This window comes from Oreochromis aureus, linkage group 5, assembly GCF_013358895.1.
Source record: "Oreochromis aureus strain Israel breed Guangdong linkage group 5, ZZ_aureus, whole genome shotgun sequence".
Taxonomy (NCBI): domain Eukaryota; kingdom Metazoa; phylum Chordata; class Actinopteri; order Cichliformes; family Cichlidae; genus Oreochromis; species Oreochromis aureus.
The window spans coordinates 8,723,559-8,742,442 of record NC_052946.1 but is presented as its reverse complement, the minus strand read 5'-3'; the positions used below and the strand labels follow the sequence as shown (position 1 = coordinate 8,742,442).

General features: G+C 41.6%; 1 protein-coding gene across 1 annotated transcript; it reads left to right on the top strand.

The window, feature by feature from the left end:
- The first annotated feature begins 246 nt into the window (after nucleotides 1-246).
- On the top strand, nucleotides 247-18,343 carry gxylt2 (glucoside xylosyltransferase 2). The gene is made up of 7 exons (XM_031748520.2): nucleotides 247-709; nucleotides 8,800-8,998; nucleotides 10,000-10,131; nucleotides 12,389-12,640; nucleotides 12,970-13,093; nucleotides 13,906-14,078; nucleotides 17,095-18,343. The coding sequence occupies exons 1-7, from the start codon at nucleotides 414-416 to the stop codon at nucleotides 17,269-17,271; spliced, it is 1,353 nt and encodes a 450-aa protein (XP_031604380.1). The 5' UTR covers nucleotides 247-413; the 3' UTR covers nucleotides 17,272-18,343.
- Nucleotides 18,344-18,884: the final 541 nt, after the last annotated feature.

Below are 18,884 nucleotides of genomic sequence, written 5' to 3'. Positions count from 1 at the left end.
TGAAAATTCGCATCCCCTGAATGAAATTACTCCCATGGCCAAATCAACAGCTAGTCTGACACCATCGTTGATCTATTGCATTCATTAAGATTTAAACATCAGCATTAGCAATGCCTTAGGAAGGTAAGCTGTGGCTTAATAAAACAGACACAGACATTTCAGATACTTTAGGTCTGGTCGAAATATCGTGTGGCGCTATTACTTCAATCATTACGGCAAGGCTGGGGAAGCCACGCCTCCGCCGTATAATCCTCTATGGACGATGAGAAGCAGCACTCCGCTCTCCATCATCATCTGCAGAAAAATGCGAGCGGGGAGCGGTAAGAAAATGTCAGCTCGCGCTGCCCTCCCTCCGCCGCAGACATGAGCGCAGTCCCGACCGCCTCTTCCAGCTGCAACAAGTTGCTCTCACCATGCGGATCCACTGCAAAGTAGTTGTGATCGCCGTGTGTTTTGGAGTTTTCTTACTTTTGTACTTTTTGGGGGGCAACGCCGTGGATGATCCGCTGTTGAAAGAAGTTGGAGAGGAGCAGGAGGAGCAGGAGGAGGACAGCAGCTCTTCCCAGTCGCCCTCCCAGCTCGAGCACGATGTTGTTGCAAAGTTTCCGAGGAAATCGCCCGCAGGAGTCGGCGTGCGTCCGGAAGAGCCTCTTAAGGGACGAAAACAGGGGAGACCGATTAGTAGAGGGGCCAGCGTGAATGCAAAGAGGTGAGGAGTGTGGGGGGTGTTTCCGTTTAAGAGCCGATTTCCTCAAGGCTCTCCCTAAATGAACGTCTCCACTTTCTCATCCCCATCTTTCCTAGCCTCTGGGAAGTTTCAAAGTGAGGGTGTCGGGTTATAATCGTGCTTTGAGTGAGCCTTATCCTCTCCTATCAAACTGCCTACGTTGTGCTCAAGGACGCAGGCTTTAGAAAAGCCAGATCTTTTAAGGGACACCCCAACATGTATCTGCTTGGCTGCTTTAATTTTCTCTTTTTTCGCTGTTGCAGACATGAGTTTCTTTAGTATGTGGCTGAAAAATGGCCAGAGAGCTTGACTGATGTGGTTAGGTGGAAGTGTTGTCAGTGTTTGCAAAGAGGAGATCAAACACAAAGCACAACCGGGTGATGAATTGTCACGTGAACTCACCATCTCGATCATTTGAGCCTTATTATGTGTGAAAGCAGGGCATGGTCTCAGTCCTCTGTTGGTGTTAAAGGGGGTAAAAGGTCACCTTGAAAGACACAAAGTGCACTTCATAAAGGATGCTAATGCAGCCAGAGCAGCCCGGGCTCCCATTTGGTTTCACTTGAACATGAGTCAGACATTATTGGAAGTAGTCTGCTAGAACTATTTACAGAAAAGCTTAACAGGTATGATTTTTATTTTTGATTGTTACAAAGAAGCTGCCACAAAGACAGATGACCTGAATAAATCAGTACCGTGGCAGTATCTCAGATATCGTCAGCTGCTATTTGTGTTTAAGAATGGGGGCATTTTGTCTTCCAGCTTTCTAATTTCAGCCTTGCATTTCCTCCTGTCTTGCATGCCAGCTGTGCCATAATGGCCACTATGTGGCCGTGGAGATTACCCACGCTGGCAGGCTGCTGTAATATGTATTCCACTCCATAGCCGTACTCAAGGTTGGGGACACTGTTCGGCAGATAAAAGCCATCAAGGCGTTGCGCCGTGAAAGGACCTTTGCGTCTTTGCAGAAACCACGCTCCTCCATGTGTGCAGCACGCTGATAAGGAAGATGGGGTGGAAGGGGTCACTGGTGGCCATTAAACAAACACGAACAGGTTGGAAAATGCTCAAGACTGACTGCTGCGATTAGGGGAAGAGCACTGAGCATCTTTGCCAGAACATCTAAAAAAAACAACTTTGTTTTGTCTCATTGCTCAAGCTGAGAGTATCGGGCCAGAGGACTGGGAACAATTGGGAGTAGTTTTCAGGTCTGCAGAGACACTTTGCAGACTGTAAAGCTCTGATAGTGAATCATAAGGATACAAACGGAGAGTTAAGTTAACACTCTCTTTTATTGCAACTGTCTGTTCAATCCATGCTTCATAACTTGTATCTCTCCCTTTGTTTGCTAATCTGAACCGCTGAATAGATTTCCTGTGCAGCTTTCTTATTAGACAAACATGCCTTTTTTTTCCTAATCATATAATTTCCTCTTGACACATCACACCGTTTCCTGTGGCCAAAAATAGTGAAGAACATCCTCTATGTCGCCCCAACCCACACGTACTGGAGGTTATGATGCGTCGTTGTCTTTATCACTTCAAACGCCCAACGCTTGCAAGGTTCACACACCCAAAATGTGAAGTTTTTCCTTTTTTTACGATTTTTAAACAGAGCGTGATTGGTTAATGTACCCCCCACCCTCAGCTTAATTAAAAATAGAATTAGGGTTTAGTTCCAGGCTCTGTGACTTACTATCCTTACCTGTAACTTTCCCGTTCCTTCACTCTGACGTCTTCATTACCTTCAGCGTGTGTTCCAGATGCTTTGTTGCACTGCGTTAAAGCGTGAATCTGCAGGGTGAGATTGGTGTTGATACTCTGTGTCGAAACAAATCCCCTGCCCTGTCACTTCAGATATAGCTAAGCAGCATTCTTCCCAGTAAAGAAGTCACTGCCTTGCGGTGGCATTATGCATAGCTATAAAAATGTCATCTTGCATGACTGAGCACTCACTCAGCTCGGAGTGGTTTTTGAAATCTCCCCGCTTGCCTGTGTAGCCCGACGTGGCTGGAGAGGGTGCTTGTGTGAGCTTCATCGGGGGGAGTTTTGCCTCTCTTTTAGTTTGGCTAACTCACTTTTAAATTACCAGTAAATGAGTCATTTGGAGTGCTGAGGCAGAAAGATAGCGTGGGGCTGGGTAAAACCCCTCATCTGTAAAGAGCTGGGTTTGAAAGTCATAGCTTTGAACTTAAGAACAATAAAAAAATAAAGATAATAAATGATTAATAATAGAAGCATTTACTGTGCACTAAGCTGATTCATTGATCAGCCAAGCCGCAAAAACTTTGATCTACTGGGATGGGTAGGACTCAGATGCCAGATGTTTGCTTTGTATTTGTTTCTGGCAGTTTGACATTATAGGGAAAAAAATCTTTTAAACTTTTGGCCAACTCAATAAAGCTATTTGAAGATGTCACTTTGGGCTCAGGGAGGTGGTGATTGGTGTATTCAACTCATTTTTGGAAGTTTTTTGTGCACATTCCAGCTTTCACAGAAAGTCCTTTATCTTTTAACGTCAACCTCGCATTTGCATTTTTTTTATGACTGACTACACTGTTAATCGCATTTACGCATGCCAGTTAGAAAGTCAGAAAAACGGATTTTTGTGGTAGTTCCCACTTTCACTTCATTTCCAAAGTGTTTTTGAGCTGCAGGGGTATATGATACACAGGCAGTCATGGCATAGGAACTTACCAGGCTGGTTTTTGATGATTGTTATCACTGTAAAAGAGGTATTTGCGTGGTGCTTTTTTGGTTTCTCCTAACTTACTGGTAAAAGTTAAAGAAACATTTCATGTATGCTTAAAGATCTGGGATGTTCTGATATGAGATGGAGATATCTACTGTAGAGATCTTGCCAAACACGCATTTGCTAAACTCTCCACTCCCATCCATCAGCCGTATCACTCTGCCGAAGGAAGCATCAGTATACCCATGACATATCTATCACTACCCCCTCATCTCCTGAAGCTATAGGCCAGGGACAAGATGTGTATTTCCAACCTTTAGAATGTCAAAACTTTGAAAAATCAATTTAAAAGTACAGCGTGGAAAATCTCCCAATTAGACGTCCAAAGATTGCAGAGCGTAGTCGTAGCTACAGTAGGATCACCGTTACTCTTTTACTCTGGACGAGGTAATAGGAGTCAAGGAGTCAGCAAAGCTCGCTTCTGTTCTATGACAGATATACTGATGTTGAGGATCTGTTCTGTCGGTAAGCGCTGGTGTTTTTGTCAGTGTTAGCTGCTGTTAGCTGGCGTTAGTGGGTCTAACATTGCTGGACTTGGAAACTTCAAGAACTCATACAATATGAGAATGTAATCAAGCTGTTTTTGTTATTTAGCCAACTTAATGTCAGCTGTCCTGAGATGGAAAGGTCACATGTCCAATCTGCTGACAATAACTGTCACAATATCATGACTAATAAGAATGTTTATGCACGTTTTCGTGTGTTAGAGCCCCGACTTCAGTTCAGGAGATGAGGCTTCATGTGAGGAGGAAGAGCGTGACGTTTTATCCAGATAGTTTTAGCCATGTTGTTTCTGTCCTTTTCGTTTTGATTTTCAGATGATAAACCATTGGTATGATCCTTCATATCTTGAGTCTGAAGGTGCAGGCTTGCATTAAAACTTGCCTCCATGCCACACAAACGCCTACAAGTTCTGCTCTCTTCTGCCTTTGGTGTTCTACGCATCTGACCTGTACGTAGGCACGTATATAAAACATGATTAGGCAGAATGGCAGTGTACTTGTAGCACCAGTCCAAAGCAGAGATAAATGGAGTAATGTTGTGTAATGAAGTGCATTTGGCATAAAATCTTAGCTAAATCAAACATGTGGTTCATAAAATATGAAGAAGAAGATTCATTATGGCACGAAATAAGCAACTTACTGTTTACAGACATCAATCCGAGGGCCATTTTCCCATAGACATTTATACGACCCCAAGTCCTTTTGCAACCATCTTGCCATTTTGGTTATTAGACATTCGTGAGGTGGCTTCAGTTTTTAGACCCAGAAGCTGTTTCTCTATGTGTGGGAATCAAGTTGGAACACTGTCCCAATGTCCCCACTTTTTTTAATCTATTAGAAATGTCCATATTTAGTACCAGTGTATCCTACTGCTGTATAATATTTTGCTTTGCATTTAATATGCAGAGAACCTGGTCAAGGTTTGTGCTGGACACAGAAAAGAGGATATGATAATGGCAGCAGTGCGTGCGTGCCGCTCTCTGTTCGGGTTTCTTTGCATCGGCCTCTCTGATGAATCTCTCACTGGGTTTTAGAGTTTGTGAAAGTGAATTTCTCCGGCCTGAGTCAGCGCGTTTTGGTCGTCTAAAGAACTGCGCTGACACGTTGCATGTTTATTTTAGCAGGTTCGGCTCAGCATGCTGATGAATGCAAATGTTCTGAGAGGGCAGCTGAAATGAACACATAAAACCAGATTCTTGTGGCAGCTGCGTCGGTGATTGTTCATGAGTGGTCACATGCGATCTGAGGTTTTCTTCTGTTTTCTCTTGTGCCCCAGCTGAATAAAATTCAAGCAAAGAATCCTGCGGATCAGCCCCAAGAAGTAGCTCTGGCACTCTCTGTCGTATAGTCTCAACTGTAATCAGCTGAATTCTGTTTAACCACTTTGAGACACGCTTCTTCAAACCAATGTTAACACATTGGTCAGAAGTCTACCAAACAGAGTTACATTCGGATTAATTAAATGTCTTCAAGGTGTTCTCTGGGACAGGCTTTACTCTGCACATGTACATTTTTCTTTTATCTCTAAAGGTGCTGCCTTTTTCCTCTCCTTGCATGCTTTGAAAGGGTCGGTGGTGGTGCTTTTGTAGGCGAAGGGTTCCTCTTGTGCCTGCTATGCAGCCGGTAATGAATTCAAGTCCTTTTGTACCTCGTCTGTGCTTTTTGACTGCTTCCAGATGTGAGGAGCGGTGCCATGACACAAACCATTATGTGAGCAGCCCATGCTTAATGTGGCAAACACATTATTTATTTATTTTTTAATGTGGTTTTTTTTGTCTTGTCATTCAGTTTTATGCAAAAAAAACCTTTATTTATTTTGCATGACTAAGTGCAACGCGATTGCATCCTTGCAGGGGATAGGGACTGCATTTTTCTGTGGGGAAATGGGTTGTGTGTTCAACAACCTTGACAGAACATCAGCCCCTGAAGCGTGGCGGACAGATTTCTCAGCACCTTCTCGTTCATCCTAATCTGCAGCTCATCACTGTCCCTCACCCATGCAGAAAACGAAGTGTCACGCTTGAGGACTGCCCTGCAACCCACCTGTTAAATTTCACTCTTCTCCCTTCCTATCCATTTTACGCTAGGGTCCCACTTGTTTCAGACACAGAGGAAATGCATGTCTTCTACAACTGTCTTCTCCATTTTGCCTTCCCCAGCTCTTCTCAAAGGAAAAAAAGAAAAGAAAAAAAAGCTACATGTTGAAACAAAAGGTTCTTTGTTCTTTTTTTCGTCTTTTTCCTCTTTGGCTATGACAACATTCATGTTGAAGGCATTGTTATCACAAGCGGCCCCGTGTAGTGCCTACACAGAAGAAAAATAGATGATGTTGACCTTAACTTTAGGCTGCCCCATCACATAAATGTTTCCCTATCATAGAGCGGGCTAGGCCACGCTGCTCTGCAGAGAGAGCGGTTAAACCCGATAAAGAACCCCCTTCCCTTTGAACAGGGAAGAACAAAGTCCAGTGGGAACTCGCAGAGGTAGTCGTGTGTGAAGGTATTTGTTGAATGATATACTGAGGCGCACATGTAACGTGACTGAGAAAAATAGTTGACTTTTCATTTCAATAGGAGGATGAGCTGCTTTTTATTTTTTTTAGTTCTTCACTTCCTCCTGTTGTCATCCATATAAATCCCAAATGATGGTTTTGTTGTTGAAGTAAGAAGCCGGTACTATTAATACTGACATCCATACAAGTGGCAAAAAGAGCTTAAGGCTGAATGCATTTGTTTTTTAACAGATATAATTATTCCCAGCATCACCCACTCTGATTTTATACAGTTTGCTAATTGAATTGTTGTTTTTCGTTGTTTTACCTTCATTGTGTAGGACTTTAAAAAAATCACAGCAGGAATAGAAACAAAACACGCTGTAATGAAGGGAAAGTGGAATCACAACCTTTCACTCAGTACGCTTGCATCGTTCACCTGAACCTAACCTTGCTAAAACGTTATATGGTGTGATGTTATTGCTTAGCTTCTTTTTTAAAGCTTTGATTATTGATTCAGTTCAGTTTGTGGGTATTAAGTTATGCACAGCTCTCTTAAAGTCTAGCTCTGTCAGGTTGAGCTCTGGACTTTGACTGGGACATTGCAACACTTTGATTCTTTTCTTTTTCAGCCAGTTGTAGATTTGCTGCTGTGCTTGGGGGCACTACCCTACTGCATGACCCAATTTCAGTCAATCTTTAGCTGTCAGATAGATGGCCTCACATTTGCCTCGATTTGTTCAGTCTTTTGATAAATGTGCTAACATGTTAACCAAGGCCTTTAGCGTCTGAATTTTGGGGGGTTTTGTTGGGTTTTTTGTATTGTCTCTGACCCTGGGATGAATTTGCTGGAGTGTGGACTCCTGGAAAGGTTGTGCCATTGTTTTAACACACATCTGAATGTTTGCTCCCAGCAAAACTTGTGCTTTTATAGAGGCGCTCACTGTGCTATGTATTTGATCAGCAACACCTGCTAATCAAATGTAAACAACTCCTATGTAAGCAGTGAGGGTATACTTAGTTTTCTTTATAACAGGACTACAGTACATCTTTTGAAAACGCTGTTTTTCACTTGACTGTGGGTGTCTCAAAATTTCCACCAAGTTTTTTTTTGGTGTGGTTTGTGTGCAGCTAGCTTGGTAGCCATTGAGTGTGTTAGAAAATAAACGGTAATATCTTCAGTAAAAACCTTTAGCAGAATAAATAAATTAGAGAATGAATCTTAAAATCTGAAAATGGGTTGATATTTTACACTTGCGGTGTTTTGTTGTTGTTTTTTTATTTGTTTTAAAGTCAAGTTTTGCAATTTCTTCTTTGTGAAATATTAGAAAACCACTCTGTTGTTAACAGTCTCTATTGTGCCCTGAATATTTAGACATTTTTTAAAAGGCTTTTTTCTATAACATAAAGGACAATTTTTAAATACCGAGTGTGGCTAAATCAAACTGCAGAAGCAGTCGTCATGCTAAACACGAGCTAAGTGGAGGAGACGCTAAAGCTCGAAGTTAGCATTTTATTTCTGGTAGTTGCATACTTTCATTGAAAACTTCATATTTCTACTTTAATTAGTATAGCACCAAATCACAACAACGTTTGCTTTAAGGCATAAATATGAATATTATCTTGCTGAGCAAAAACCTAGCATCAAAATGTCTTGGTGATGAACTGTGTTCTAGCAGTACAATTACGTAGTGTTTTATAGTGATTTATAACTTAATAATTATTAAGATAATTCTATCTATTTATTCACTTATGGGCTTCCCCAACAAGTAAATTTAAAGATGGCGTGCTTAAGTACAATATTATTTTGGGGTATTTTTGTAAATGGTGTTCATGGGGATATATGTGTAGTTATAACCAAAAGCCATCAGTTTATGTTGGCTTACAAGAAATATAAATATAGGTGTCAGCTTTCCAAAGACCATATGGGTTGGAGCTCTTGTGGAAGTATGAAATTATAGCGTCTGTTTCAGTAATTTCATTTTTCTTTGTATGTTTTGGTTTCACTGTGCTGTGGTCCATCTGTTGAGTACAAATTGCTCTTCACAAGCTCTGCAGCTTGCAGGCCAATTTGCAGGCGATGAGTGAGGGGAACAAGGTTTGTGATTGTCAGCACATCCACATCCCCCCCCAAACGTGTGGCCTTGGCCCATTTAAATCTAAAAAGGACAGCTAGGTGGGGAAAAACTCCACATCCGGCACATTTTTTGTTGCAATTACTGCCAGCTTTTGATCTCAATATAGTAATTTCATTATACTGAGGTGTTATTGTTTTTCTTTTATACAAGACTGCCAGTGCTTCATCTTGTGAATTTACTCTTTTCTAGTAAACCACGGAGTAATGTAGCCCGACCTGTAACCAGGCGCACCAAGGCGGAGGACGTCATGCATTTGGCCGTGGTGGCTTGTGGGAACCGTCTGGACGAGACCCTCACCATGGTAAAATCGGCCCTCCTGTTCAGCTTAAAGAAGATCAAGTTTCACATTTTTGCCGAGGACCCCTTGGCCCTGCAGTTTAAAGAAAGGGTAAGAACCCTTTAGTGTGTTTTGAGCCAAAAACGTGTATTTTCAATGCACCTTGCTGTCTGCTTTGCTGTTCAGGATCTTACTCTGATTTGTGAGTTACCACAGCACATGTTAAACACTCCTCCTTTCTTTGTAATAGATGACACCAAGATCACAGCAGTTCTAACTCGGAGCCTCTCTTACTCACTCTTGTACCCTTTTATCTCAAGGCCGGGGCATAATATATCACTGAGACACGCTGCGTTATTCCGCCTCCCCCACCTCAAAGTCACCTTTACGGAGGTGCGTTGGCGTGACTTTGATTAGTTCCACTGATACTGTAACTAACAGCCTTTTAACATTGCTTCAATTAATGGGCCACAAATATCAGCAGAAGTACCTTTAAACAGCTTTAAATCTTAATCCTAAAAGCCCCGTGAGCCAGCGTTCCTGTGTGCGGTGAATCACTGCCATGTGTTGAAAATTCCCATGAAGGGCGGGGGGGTCGTGGTAGCTGAGGCCTGTAATAATGTGGCACATATGCCAGGTTTGAGCAGAAAGGAGCCACAGGAAAGGTTAGTCTCACCTCCCTTGATCTCTTATCCTCCTCCTCCTGCTGCTTGTGTCGCTCTCTCTGTCTCTCTCGCTCTTCTCAGGGCCAAACTGTTGAACTGGTGATTATGGAGAGATTTAACGCCTAACTGGTCGGATAACGCGAGCTTCGGCGAACCTCGCCATGCTTTAAGATGGTGCCTTCCCTTGTTTAGATTATTGCGTTTTAATAAAATAGCAGCTGGCTGCTGCACGCGTACCGAAAAGAGCCAATCAGCAGCCGGAGACGTGACTTCATTGTTTGAAATGGCCACCTGCACAAGCTGATAAGTCTGTGAAAAGAACAAAAGGGAGATTAGCTTTCAGTCTAATTGTTGTTTATCCTGACTCTTTCTCACACAGTCTGCCTTACTCAAAGTCAGTTAGACCCTTTCTTTGGCGTAACACATAGCATGTTGCTTTACTTTCAGCTGAACCAGTGGCCTCGCTCTGTCGCAGCCAAGTTCCAGTACAGAATCTACCCCATCTCCTTCTCGGTGGGAAACGCTGACGAGTGGAAGAAGCTCTTCAAGCCCTGCGCTGCTCAGAGACTCTTCCTCCCTGTAAGCCTGCCACACTTATCTCACCTAATATCCCCACCATGTTTAATGTCATTAGCCAGTGTTAAGAAAAAATGTTAATCCATCTCTTTTCTACTTAAACAATCTTATTACCCTCTTCACTGGATGATTACAGCTAGATACTGGCTTGTTTATTGATGATTTCACACCTTCTCAGCAGCAATTATGTAACAAATAAGAATTCCCCAGAGAACAAATCCAGTAATTCCATCAAGTGAGGCTCATGCCCGCCTATTGATTTCCTTTTTCTGACACAGTTCATTGAAGTAACAGCCAGCGTCCTTACCATGTAATGAACATGTGGCAGATCAATACGTGGGTTTTTTTTTTCTCTTGCTGCAAGGCAATCAATAGACATTCAATATTCACTTTATTAGGAACACCTACTGAGCACCTTTCTATTGCCTCTTCAATAATCTGAATTAAATAGAAGGTCCCTCTTGAGTCCCTCTTCAGTGTTATCACATATTTCCATATATGTTACAGTTAATCCTGTAGAAATCCCTCATTACTAGGGTCAGACCGTACGGACATAACTGCATCATGTCTCCTGTATTTTGGGAGGTTTGGGGGTTTTTTTTTAAGGCATAAGTTACCATATCTGGACTTCACTCACCGACACTGTATAATCCTTTAGTAGGTTTTGCTGTAACACACAGCAAACTGTACTATTTGTCAATTAATTCTGCTCAAAAGTACATTGGCCCTGAGAGGTCAAATGCATTAAAACAAATAGAAAAGGCTGCAAAAAAGGACTCAAAAGCACAGTGGAAGTTCAATATAAAAACCTCACAATTGAAGCAATTTTGGCATGCGAAGGATGGCACTGTGACATGCTTAAAATAAGCAGAGGATTCACTGATGTTGTTGGGGAGAAAAAGATGCAGTTTTTCAGCATCTTTCTCTTTATTGACATTTTCTTAAGTTGCAGTCCGTTTGACCGCTCAGGGTCGCCGTGCAAAACGGTTCAAAAGGCAGCAACATAAAAAACATTGTGGAGAGCTCTGGTTCAAGTCTAACCACAACTACAGCATCCTCTTTAAGCACATGTGTCAGTCAAAGCAGCTACATATCGTTACCAGTATCCAAATGGATGAGGTATTTAAAGGGGAAAAAAAATATTTACATTTTCTCTCCGTATATGAACAGCAGGCTCTGTGTTTTGTTTCATTTATCCTTCCATGTAAACTCTAGTTTGTACAGATTGGATTGGTGCTGGTTTAATTGTGTTTCCAAGTAACGTTGCTTGACTTCGTAAAGTCACGTAACATTCCTGTAGCAGTGTAATGAAACCCAGATTTCCTCTTGAAGAACTAAAACTTGTGCACTGCATCCTCCACTTTGTTCTTTAGCGTTCTTCCTCTGCATCTTCCTGTCAGCTGAGCCAGGAAAAAATGAAGCAGTAGTCTGCTTTGCTGCTACAGAGCAGATACTACAGTATGTTTTGAAGAAAATAGCTAGCTTCACGTATAGTTCGTTGGTTAGGATAGTTGGGGTTCATTAATACTGACATTCATTTATATATGCTGTGCCGTCTGATGATGCTGCCTAAGGGAAGCCTGTATAATGTAAACAGAAGTGGTCCTAGCACAGAACCCTGTGGTACTCCATAATTAACTTCAGTGTTTGAAGAGAACTCTCCATTTACATAAACAAATTGGAGACTATTAGATAGATATGATACAAACCACTGCACCGCAGTACCTGTAAGGACCTGAAGTCTTTTTGCAACCACTCTAACAGTAATTTTCCTCCAGCCCAACTGGACGAACGAACAAACTGTATTATTGTAGGATCTGTAGCTTAAAATATAAAGTGCTTTGAGGCAACTGCTGTTATCATTTGGTACTATATAAATAAAATTGAATTGAATTTGGGGGTTAATTTCCCCTATATTCTATTTTAGTACATATTGATAATGTGTGGCATAAACCAGCAGTCCTCAACCCCCGGGCCACGCGAGTCGTTTGGTACCGGGCCGCGAGAGTTGAGACTCAGGTGTGACATTTATGGTTTTCAGGGTTTTTATCGTTTTTTTATTGTTATTTTTCATCGTTTTTAAAGTTAACTCGGTTTCCCTGGGTCTTTTCCCGTGTGTTATGAATAAATCTGTAAATACCGGTACTGGTTTTATTTTGTTGTATTTATCCGCGACACCTTAAAGACCAGTCCGTGGCGCAAAAAAGGTTGTGGATCGCTGGCATAAACATTGTATTTACGTCTAAAATTGTACTTCCAGGTCATCTTGAAGGACGTGGACTCTTTACTCTACGTGGACACTGACGTGCTGTTTCTGCGCCCTATGGATGATATCTGGAATCTACTGAAGTCCTTCAACAGGACGCAGCTGGCAGCAATGGCCCCAGAGCACGAGGTGCCCAAGATTGGCTGGTACAGCCGGTTTGCCCGCCACCCTTTCTACGGAATCACGGGCGTCAACTCTGGTGTCATGCTGATGAATCTCACACGGATCCGCAGCACGCTGTTCAAAGTAAGGTCAAAACAGTACTATTTCCCCACACTCTGATCGGTAGAAAGCTAAAGTGGGCTGCAATTTCCTATTTGCATTCTGAAGGGCTGTTTCCTTGAGCTCAAGTGACAGGCAGAGTGCTATGAGTGGGCTGTGATTAAAGCTTTCCAGATTACCATGACAGCATCACAGACTTCTGCCCTCAGAACTCAATTTAACAGCTCTAATACTGGCAGCAGATTGCACATGGAAGCGGGAATGTAAATGTGCTCCGCCTTTGATGATTTTTTTAATTTATTTTTTTTAATGCTCCTCTTAAGCTGTTATTTTTATTAATCCTTGTATTTCAGAACAGTATGATCCCTACTGGCCTGTCTTGGGAGGATCTTCTTCATCCACTCTACCAGAAATACAAGAACCATATCACCTGGGGAGATCAGGACCTCCTCAATATCATCTTCCACTACAACCCAGGTACAAGCTCTTTTTTCAAGTGTGTGTGTGTGTGTGTTTGTCTGTATACATAAGAAAGGCATTAATTGCACTATGTTACGTTACGTTTAAGGCCTAATCCAAACTGCTTATCCATGCATATGAGTGCACTTTGAAATACCAGTCTGCAGACAGCCCAAACAACAGCTTCTCACCATCAACATGTTTCCGAAAATTGTATGTTATTTTCACTTTTGCTAAAGTCCGCTTCATGAATCTGGCTGTGTAAACACCGAAGCTGTGGCTGCAGGCGAAAGCAGACTGAGATCCAGCTGCAGCCGCCAGATGTAGGCATTAAATGCTCAGAGCCGTCAGCAGAGCTGGCATCATTCGCATTTGCTCAGAGCCAAATGGAGTGTTTTGTTTTTGTATATTAAACACTTCGTGTTCTCTGATGTCTGACTATATTCATGTTGGTCCATCAGCATTTTTCTGATCTGTGTTTTTCTTGGTGAGGGTACTTTTTCTCCTAGTAGTAGCATACATACCAATCAAGGACCTCATGTTCTTTAAGCTAATGTACCACTATTGAGGGTTCAGAACAGATAAGTTAATCGATATTTGTGTTTCTTTTTCTATTGATCTTTATCGTGCAATTCAATGAACAGCTCCTGTGTTACAGCAGAAGCAGGTTTTTTTATTCTCTGTGCTGACAGTAAAACTATCTATTTTCCCAACTCTGTTCCTTCTATAATCTTCTGGTATGTCTGGATGCATATTTAGTTTTCCCTTCAAGAAACACATTGATGCAATTACCTGATTAAGAAATAAACCATTTCATGGTTTCCCTCCAGAGCGTCTCTTCATCTTTCCATGCCAGTGGAACTACAGACCTGACCACTGTATGTACGGTAGTAACTGCAAAGGGGCTGAAGAGGAGGGCGTGTCCATCCTCCATGGCAACCGTGGCGTGTATCATGATGACAAGCAACCAGCGTTTAAAGTAGTCTATGATGCAATACATAATGTGAGTAACCCAGGAGGATCTGAAAGTTATGTGTGAATTATGCTTCTGAGGGAAATCTATGTCTTAACTTACATTTATCCCTACACCACAACCTTCTACGTAAAGTTTATAATCAGTTCAGTTTTATTTACATAGTGCTAAATCGCAACAGCAGTTGCCTCAAGGTGCTTTATTTCGTACGGTAAACACCCTACAATAATACAAAGAAAACCAGAAAAATAAAAAAACAACAATCAACAACAACAACGACCCCCTGTGAGCAAGCGCTTTAGCAACAGTGGGAAGGAAAAACTCCCTTTTAACAGGAAGACACCTCCAGCAGAATTTGGCTAAGGGAGGAGCGGCCATCTGCCACGCCCGGTTGGGGTGAGGGGAGGAAGATGGGACAAAGACACACTGTGGAAAAGAGCCAGAGATGAATAATAACTAATAATTGAAGCTCTTTTCACTCACTAGGTGTATAAATATCTAGTGAGTGAAAAAGGTGACTCAGTCCCCCAGCAGCCTAGACCTACGGTAGGATAACTAAGGGATTCAGGGTCACCTGATATAACCCTAGCTATATGCTTTATCAAAACGGAAAGTTTTAAGCCTAATCTTAAATGTAGAAAGGGTGTCTGTCTCCCAAATCCAAAGTGGAAGCTGCTTCCACAGAAGAACGAGCTGAAAACGGAAGGTTTTGCCTTCCATTCTACTTTTAAATACTCTAGGAACCACAGGTAAGTCCACAGTCTGAGAGCCAAGTGATCTAATGGGGTCATATGGTACTTTAAGGTCATTAAGATAAGATGGGGCCTGATTATTCAAGACCTTGTATATGAGGAGAAGGATTTTAAATTTATTTCTGAATTTAACAGGAAGAGAAGCCAATATATATCTTTTTATCTTTTTAATTGCTGCAGCATTTTGGATCAACTGAAGGCTTTTCAAGGGGTTTTTAGGATATCCTGATAATAACAAATTAAAGTAGTCCAGCCTAGAAGTAATAGATTCATGAACTAGTTTTTCAGCATCACTCTGGGACGGTATGTTTGTAATTTTAGAGATATTCTGCAAATGGAAGAAAGCAGTCTTAGATAGTTGTTTAATATGTGCATTGAAGGACAAGTCTTGGAAAAACATGACTCCCAAGATTCCTCACAGTGTTACTGGAGGCCAAGGTAATGCCATCCAGAGTAAGCATCTGGTTAGAATACCATATTTCTAAGATTTTTAGGGTTGAGTACAATAACCTCAGTTTTATGTGAATTTAGAAGCAGAAAATTAGAGGCCATCCGGGTCTTTATGTCTTTAAGACATTCCTGCAATTTTACTAATTAGCGTGTGTTATCTAGCTTCATGGATAGATAAAGTTGGGTGTCATCTGCATAGCAGTGAAAATGTATGCTATACCTTTTAATGATACTACCTATGGGAAGCCTGTATAATGTAAACAGAATTGGTCCTAGCACTGAACCCTGTGGAACTCCATAATTAACTTTAGTGTGTGGAGAGGACTCTCCATTTACATGAACAAATTGGAGTCTGTTAGATAGATGTGATACAAACCACTGCAGTGCAATAGAATATTATGGTCGACCAGTATCAATCGATCAAGACTGATCATATTTAAGATTGAAACATTAATTAGTGGTCTTTTCTAGCAGTCTTGTAGGACTGGGGCCTAAAAGACATGTTGATGGTTTGAAGGAACCTGATGTGCACCTCCTGAGAAATGCAGCTACACGTCAGGTTGTAGGATACCACAATGGTTTGAATAGCATGGAAGGTTGCGGTGTGGGGATAAACTGACCCAGATCCAGTTACTACATTAGTTAGGATGTTGATTTCACAAATATAAATCAAGCTTTACTCACTCAGTATGGCAGTCATGCGCAGTGCCCTCTGTTGGAACACTACTACTGGACATAGTGAATCGCAGGGCTAACACATAGACACAGACAACCATTCGCGCTCACATTCACACCTACGGGCAATTTAGACTTTCCAATTAACCTAACCCCACTAATTGCATGTCTTTGGAGTGTGAGAGGAAGCCAGACTACCTGGAGAGAACCCATGCAAACTCCACCCCGGCCTGATGGTGGAATTGATCTCAGGATCTTTTTGCTGTGAGGCAACAGTGCTAACCACATGATCCGTCAATATGTGCAGGCAATCAGCTGACCTCATTTTTGGGGCACATAATGTTGCTGAACCTGATCAACTGAAGCAATAACGGGTCATAACACTTCCGCCACAGGCTCATGTGGTAGGCGCTAGATATGATGGGTCCATGACTTCATGAGCCTCTCTTCTTACCCCAAGGTACCATCAGAGTTGGTTTGCCCTCCACACTTTCCCAAAACCTATTTTCTTTTCTTTTTTTGTAGCCAGAAAATGTATTTTTAGTTTCTCAAAATCATTGAGGGAGTTGTTGGAAAACACCTAAAATTCAGTGGAGCAAAACACACATTCAGGTAGATGACCTTGCTCAGTACAAATTTCCATTGTGCTACAATAAGGCCTGAAAGCTGTAGCGTAGCTTGGCGTCATGATTGGAGGAATACTTGCTTAGCTCTGATAAAGCTGCTAAAATACAGAGTGGAAGTCATGCAAATGAAAATGTGTCCAAACAAGCTGCTAAAGGAGCAATTCTACATATAAGTGTATGTAGACCTGTTTCTGTGGCAGCATTGTTTAGCTCAGAAAAAAGAACAGCTATGACTATTTATTTTGTGATTTCAAATTCTATCCCCTTGCACTCATGAAACAATCTGGGTCAGTTTAAAATTAGAATTTGTTTTCTCCGGCAGCAGAGTCGGTTCCCCCCCTGCTCTGCTGAGATAAGCCTCTTAAAGACGAGCAGGGTCGTAATTTATGATTAATACCAAGGCCCGCCCCACCCCTGCCAACCGAATTTGTAAATATCATTTAGCCTGTGATGTGTTCTATTTATTTAAAAAAAAAAAAACACCCACACAAACACACGCACAAAACTTTGGGCTGACATGGGCCGATGTCTCCGTCTTTGCAGTTTCCCTTCGAGGACAACATGTTCCAGTCGCTCTTCTACCCCATCCAGACCAAGTTCCTGGACACGGTCAACACGCTCTGTGGTCGGATTCCCCAAGTCTTCCTTAAGCAGATCGAAAAGACAATGAGGAAGGTGTTTGAGGACAAAGTGGTCCGCCACGTCAGGCCACATAATTAACTGATGGAGAAAGTGGGTCTCCCTGTGGATTCTGTGTCATCTCAGATCAAACTGGTGGCTCTGCATTTGCAGTGTTCAGCGCATGACACTTTCTGGAATAAGGGTCTCATGAACATTATGAGCCTCTGGTGATGAATAATCACCCTATGCATACAGTGCTGGTCAGTGATGTCGCTGAATAGGTTTGCCTTATAACCGTCTTTATTTTGACATCACAAATGATGTAACGTATAAGAATGTTGGAAAACTAGAGTGGTTGGGGGGCTTTTTATTCTTTATCAAGAATTATGAAAGTATCAGCTCATCTCAAGTGTGTAAGAAAAATTTAAGGCGTGTTTTTGTCAAGATTTGTACAAAGGTATCTGTCTTTTTTTACTTTTCCTCACAAGCATTTGAAGTACTCCTCCTAACCATTAGGGAGATGTGTATGTGCTACACAGAGTCAACTTTGGACAGCTTTACTACCTTGAAGTAGTAGATTTATAAACCACTCCTCTAAAATTGTGAATGTTTTATCAGCAAATAACTTGAAGTGTGAATCTGTGTAAATGAGTTTGTGGTCTGTTTTGCAGTTGCCAAATGCCGCTGACAGTATTACACACAGCACAGCAGAAGAAATGTAGACTTTTGTATTGAATACTGAATGTCACAATGCACTTTGACATTAGGACTGGAAGGTTGTTGTTGTTGCACATATGTCTCCATTAGATACAACACGACTCGACTGAAATCAAAACCAAAAGTGCTAGATTTTGAAAAAAAAGGAAGAAAAAAAAGGTGTCAAACCACAGCAGATTATGTACCGTATAAATATTCATGTCTGACTTTTTTTTTTTTTTCCTGGCAGAAGAAAATAAGTGCTGTAGATTTGTGTGTTTGAGAGAGTCTCCGAGCCTGTAATACAATGTGTGGTGTACATACCATGTGATCAATGGTGAACGCATGGACTGTGTATTTTAAAGTTGCTTTTAAAGGGGTATAAAGAGCCAAATGTATCAAATCATTCAACCTGGAAACTGAAAATAGCTGTACACTCAGCATGTGTTTCTTAATAAAAAAAAATGCAATGTCCTGAGTTTACCTTAGCCTCATTTATGCACATATAGTCTTGGTGAAAAGAACGTACCACATCTGTCAGTTCTGAGGGTTTTAAACATCACAACATCATAAAAGAAAAAAGGTATCTAATTCTGAGCAGGTCTTAAAATGAGGACAGGAACATGTGACATATCACCCTGTGTTGTTTATTTTACAAAAATGAAGCCAAAATGCAGAAGCCATGTGTGAAAAATTGAATGCACCCTGCACTTCAGTGTCTCCTACAACCAAATTTAGCAGTAATAACTTCCTGTGCGACTCCGACGTCGTTGTGGAGGACCTATGGCCCAGTTTTCATTACAGTGTTGCTTCAGTTCATTGAGGTTTACACACTTCTGTTAATTTCAGTACGTTTCAGGTCTGGACTTTGACTTTGACTTGACATTAAAACACATTGATTCTTTTTCTCTTTTAGCCATTCTCTTATCCTGTTCCAGGATCCAGTTTGGGCTAAGCTTTAGTTGTTGGAGATGGTCTTGATTCTGTAGTACTTTGGTATGCAGAGGAGTTAACAG

Bases quoted from the DNA above. Each gene is read 5' to 3' on its own strand.
- gxylt2 (XM_031748520.2), top strand. From the start codon at position 414: ATGCGGATCCACTGCAAAGTAGTTGTGATCGCCGTGTGTTTTGGAGTT. The intron at 710-8,799 runs GTGAGGAGTGTG...ACTCTTTTCTAG, and splicing joins GCCAGCGTGAATGCAAAGAG to TAAACCACGGAGTAATGTAG. The intron at 12,641-12,969 runs GTAAGGTCAAAA...CTTGTATTTCAG, and splicing joins TCCGCAGCACGCTGTTCAAA to AACAGTATGATCCCTACTGG.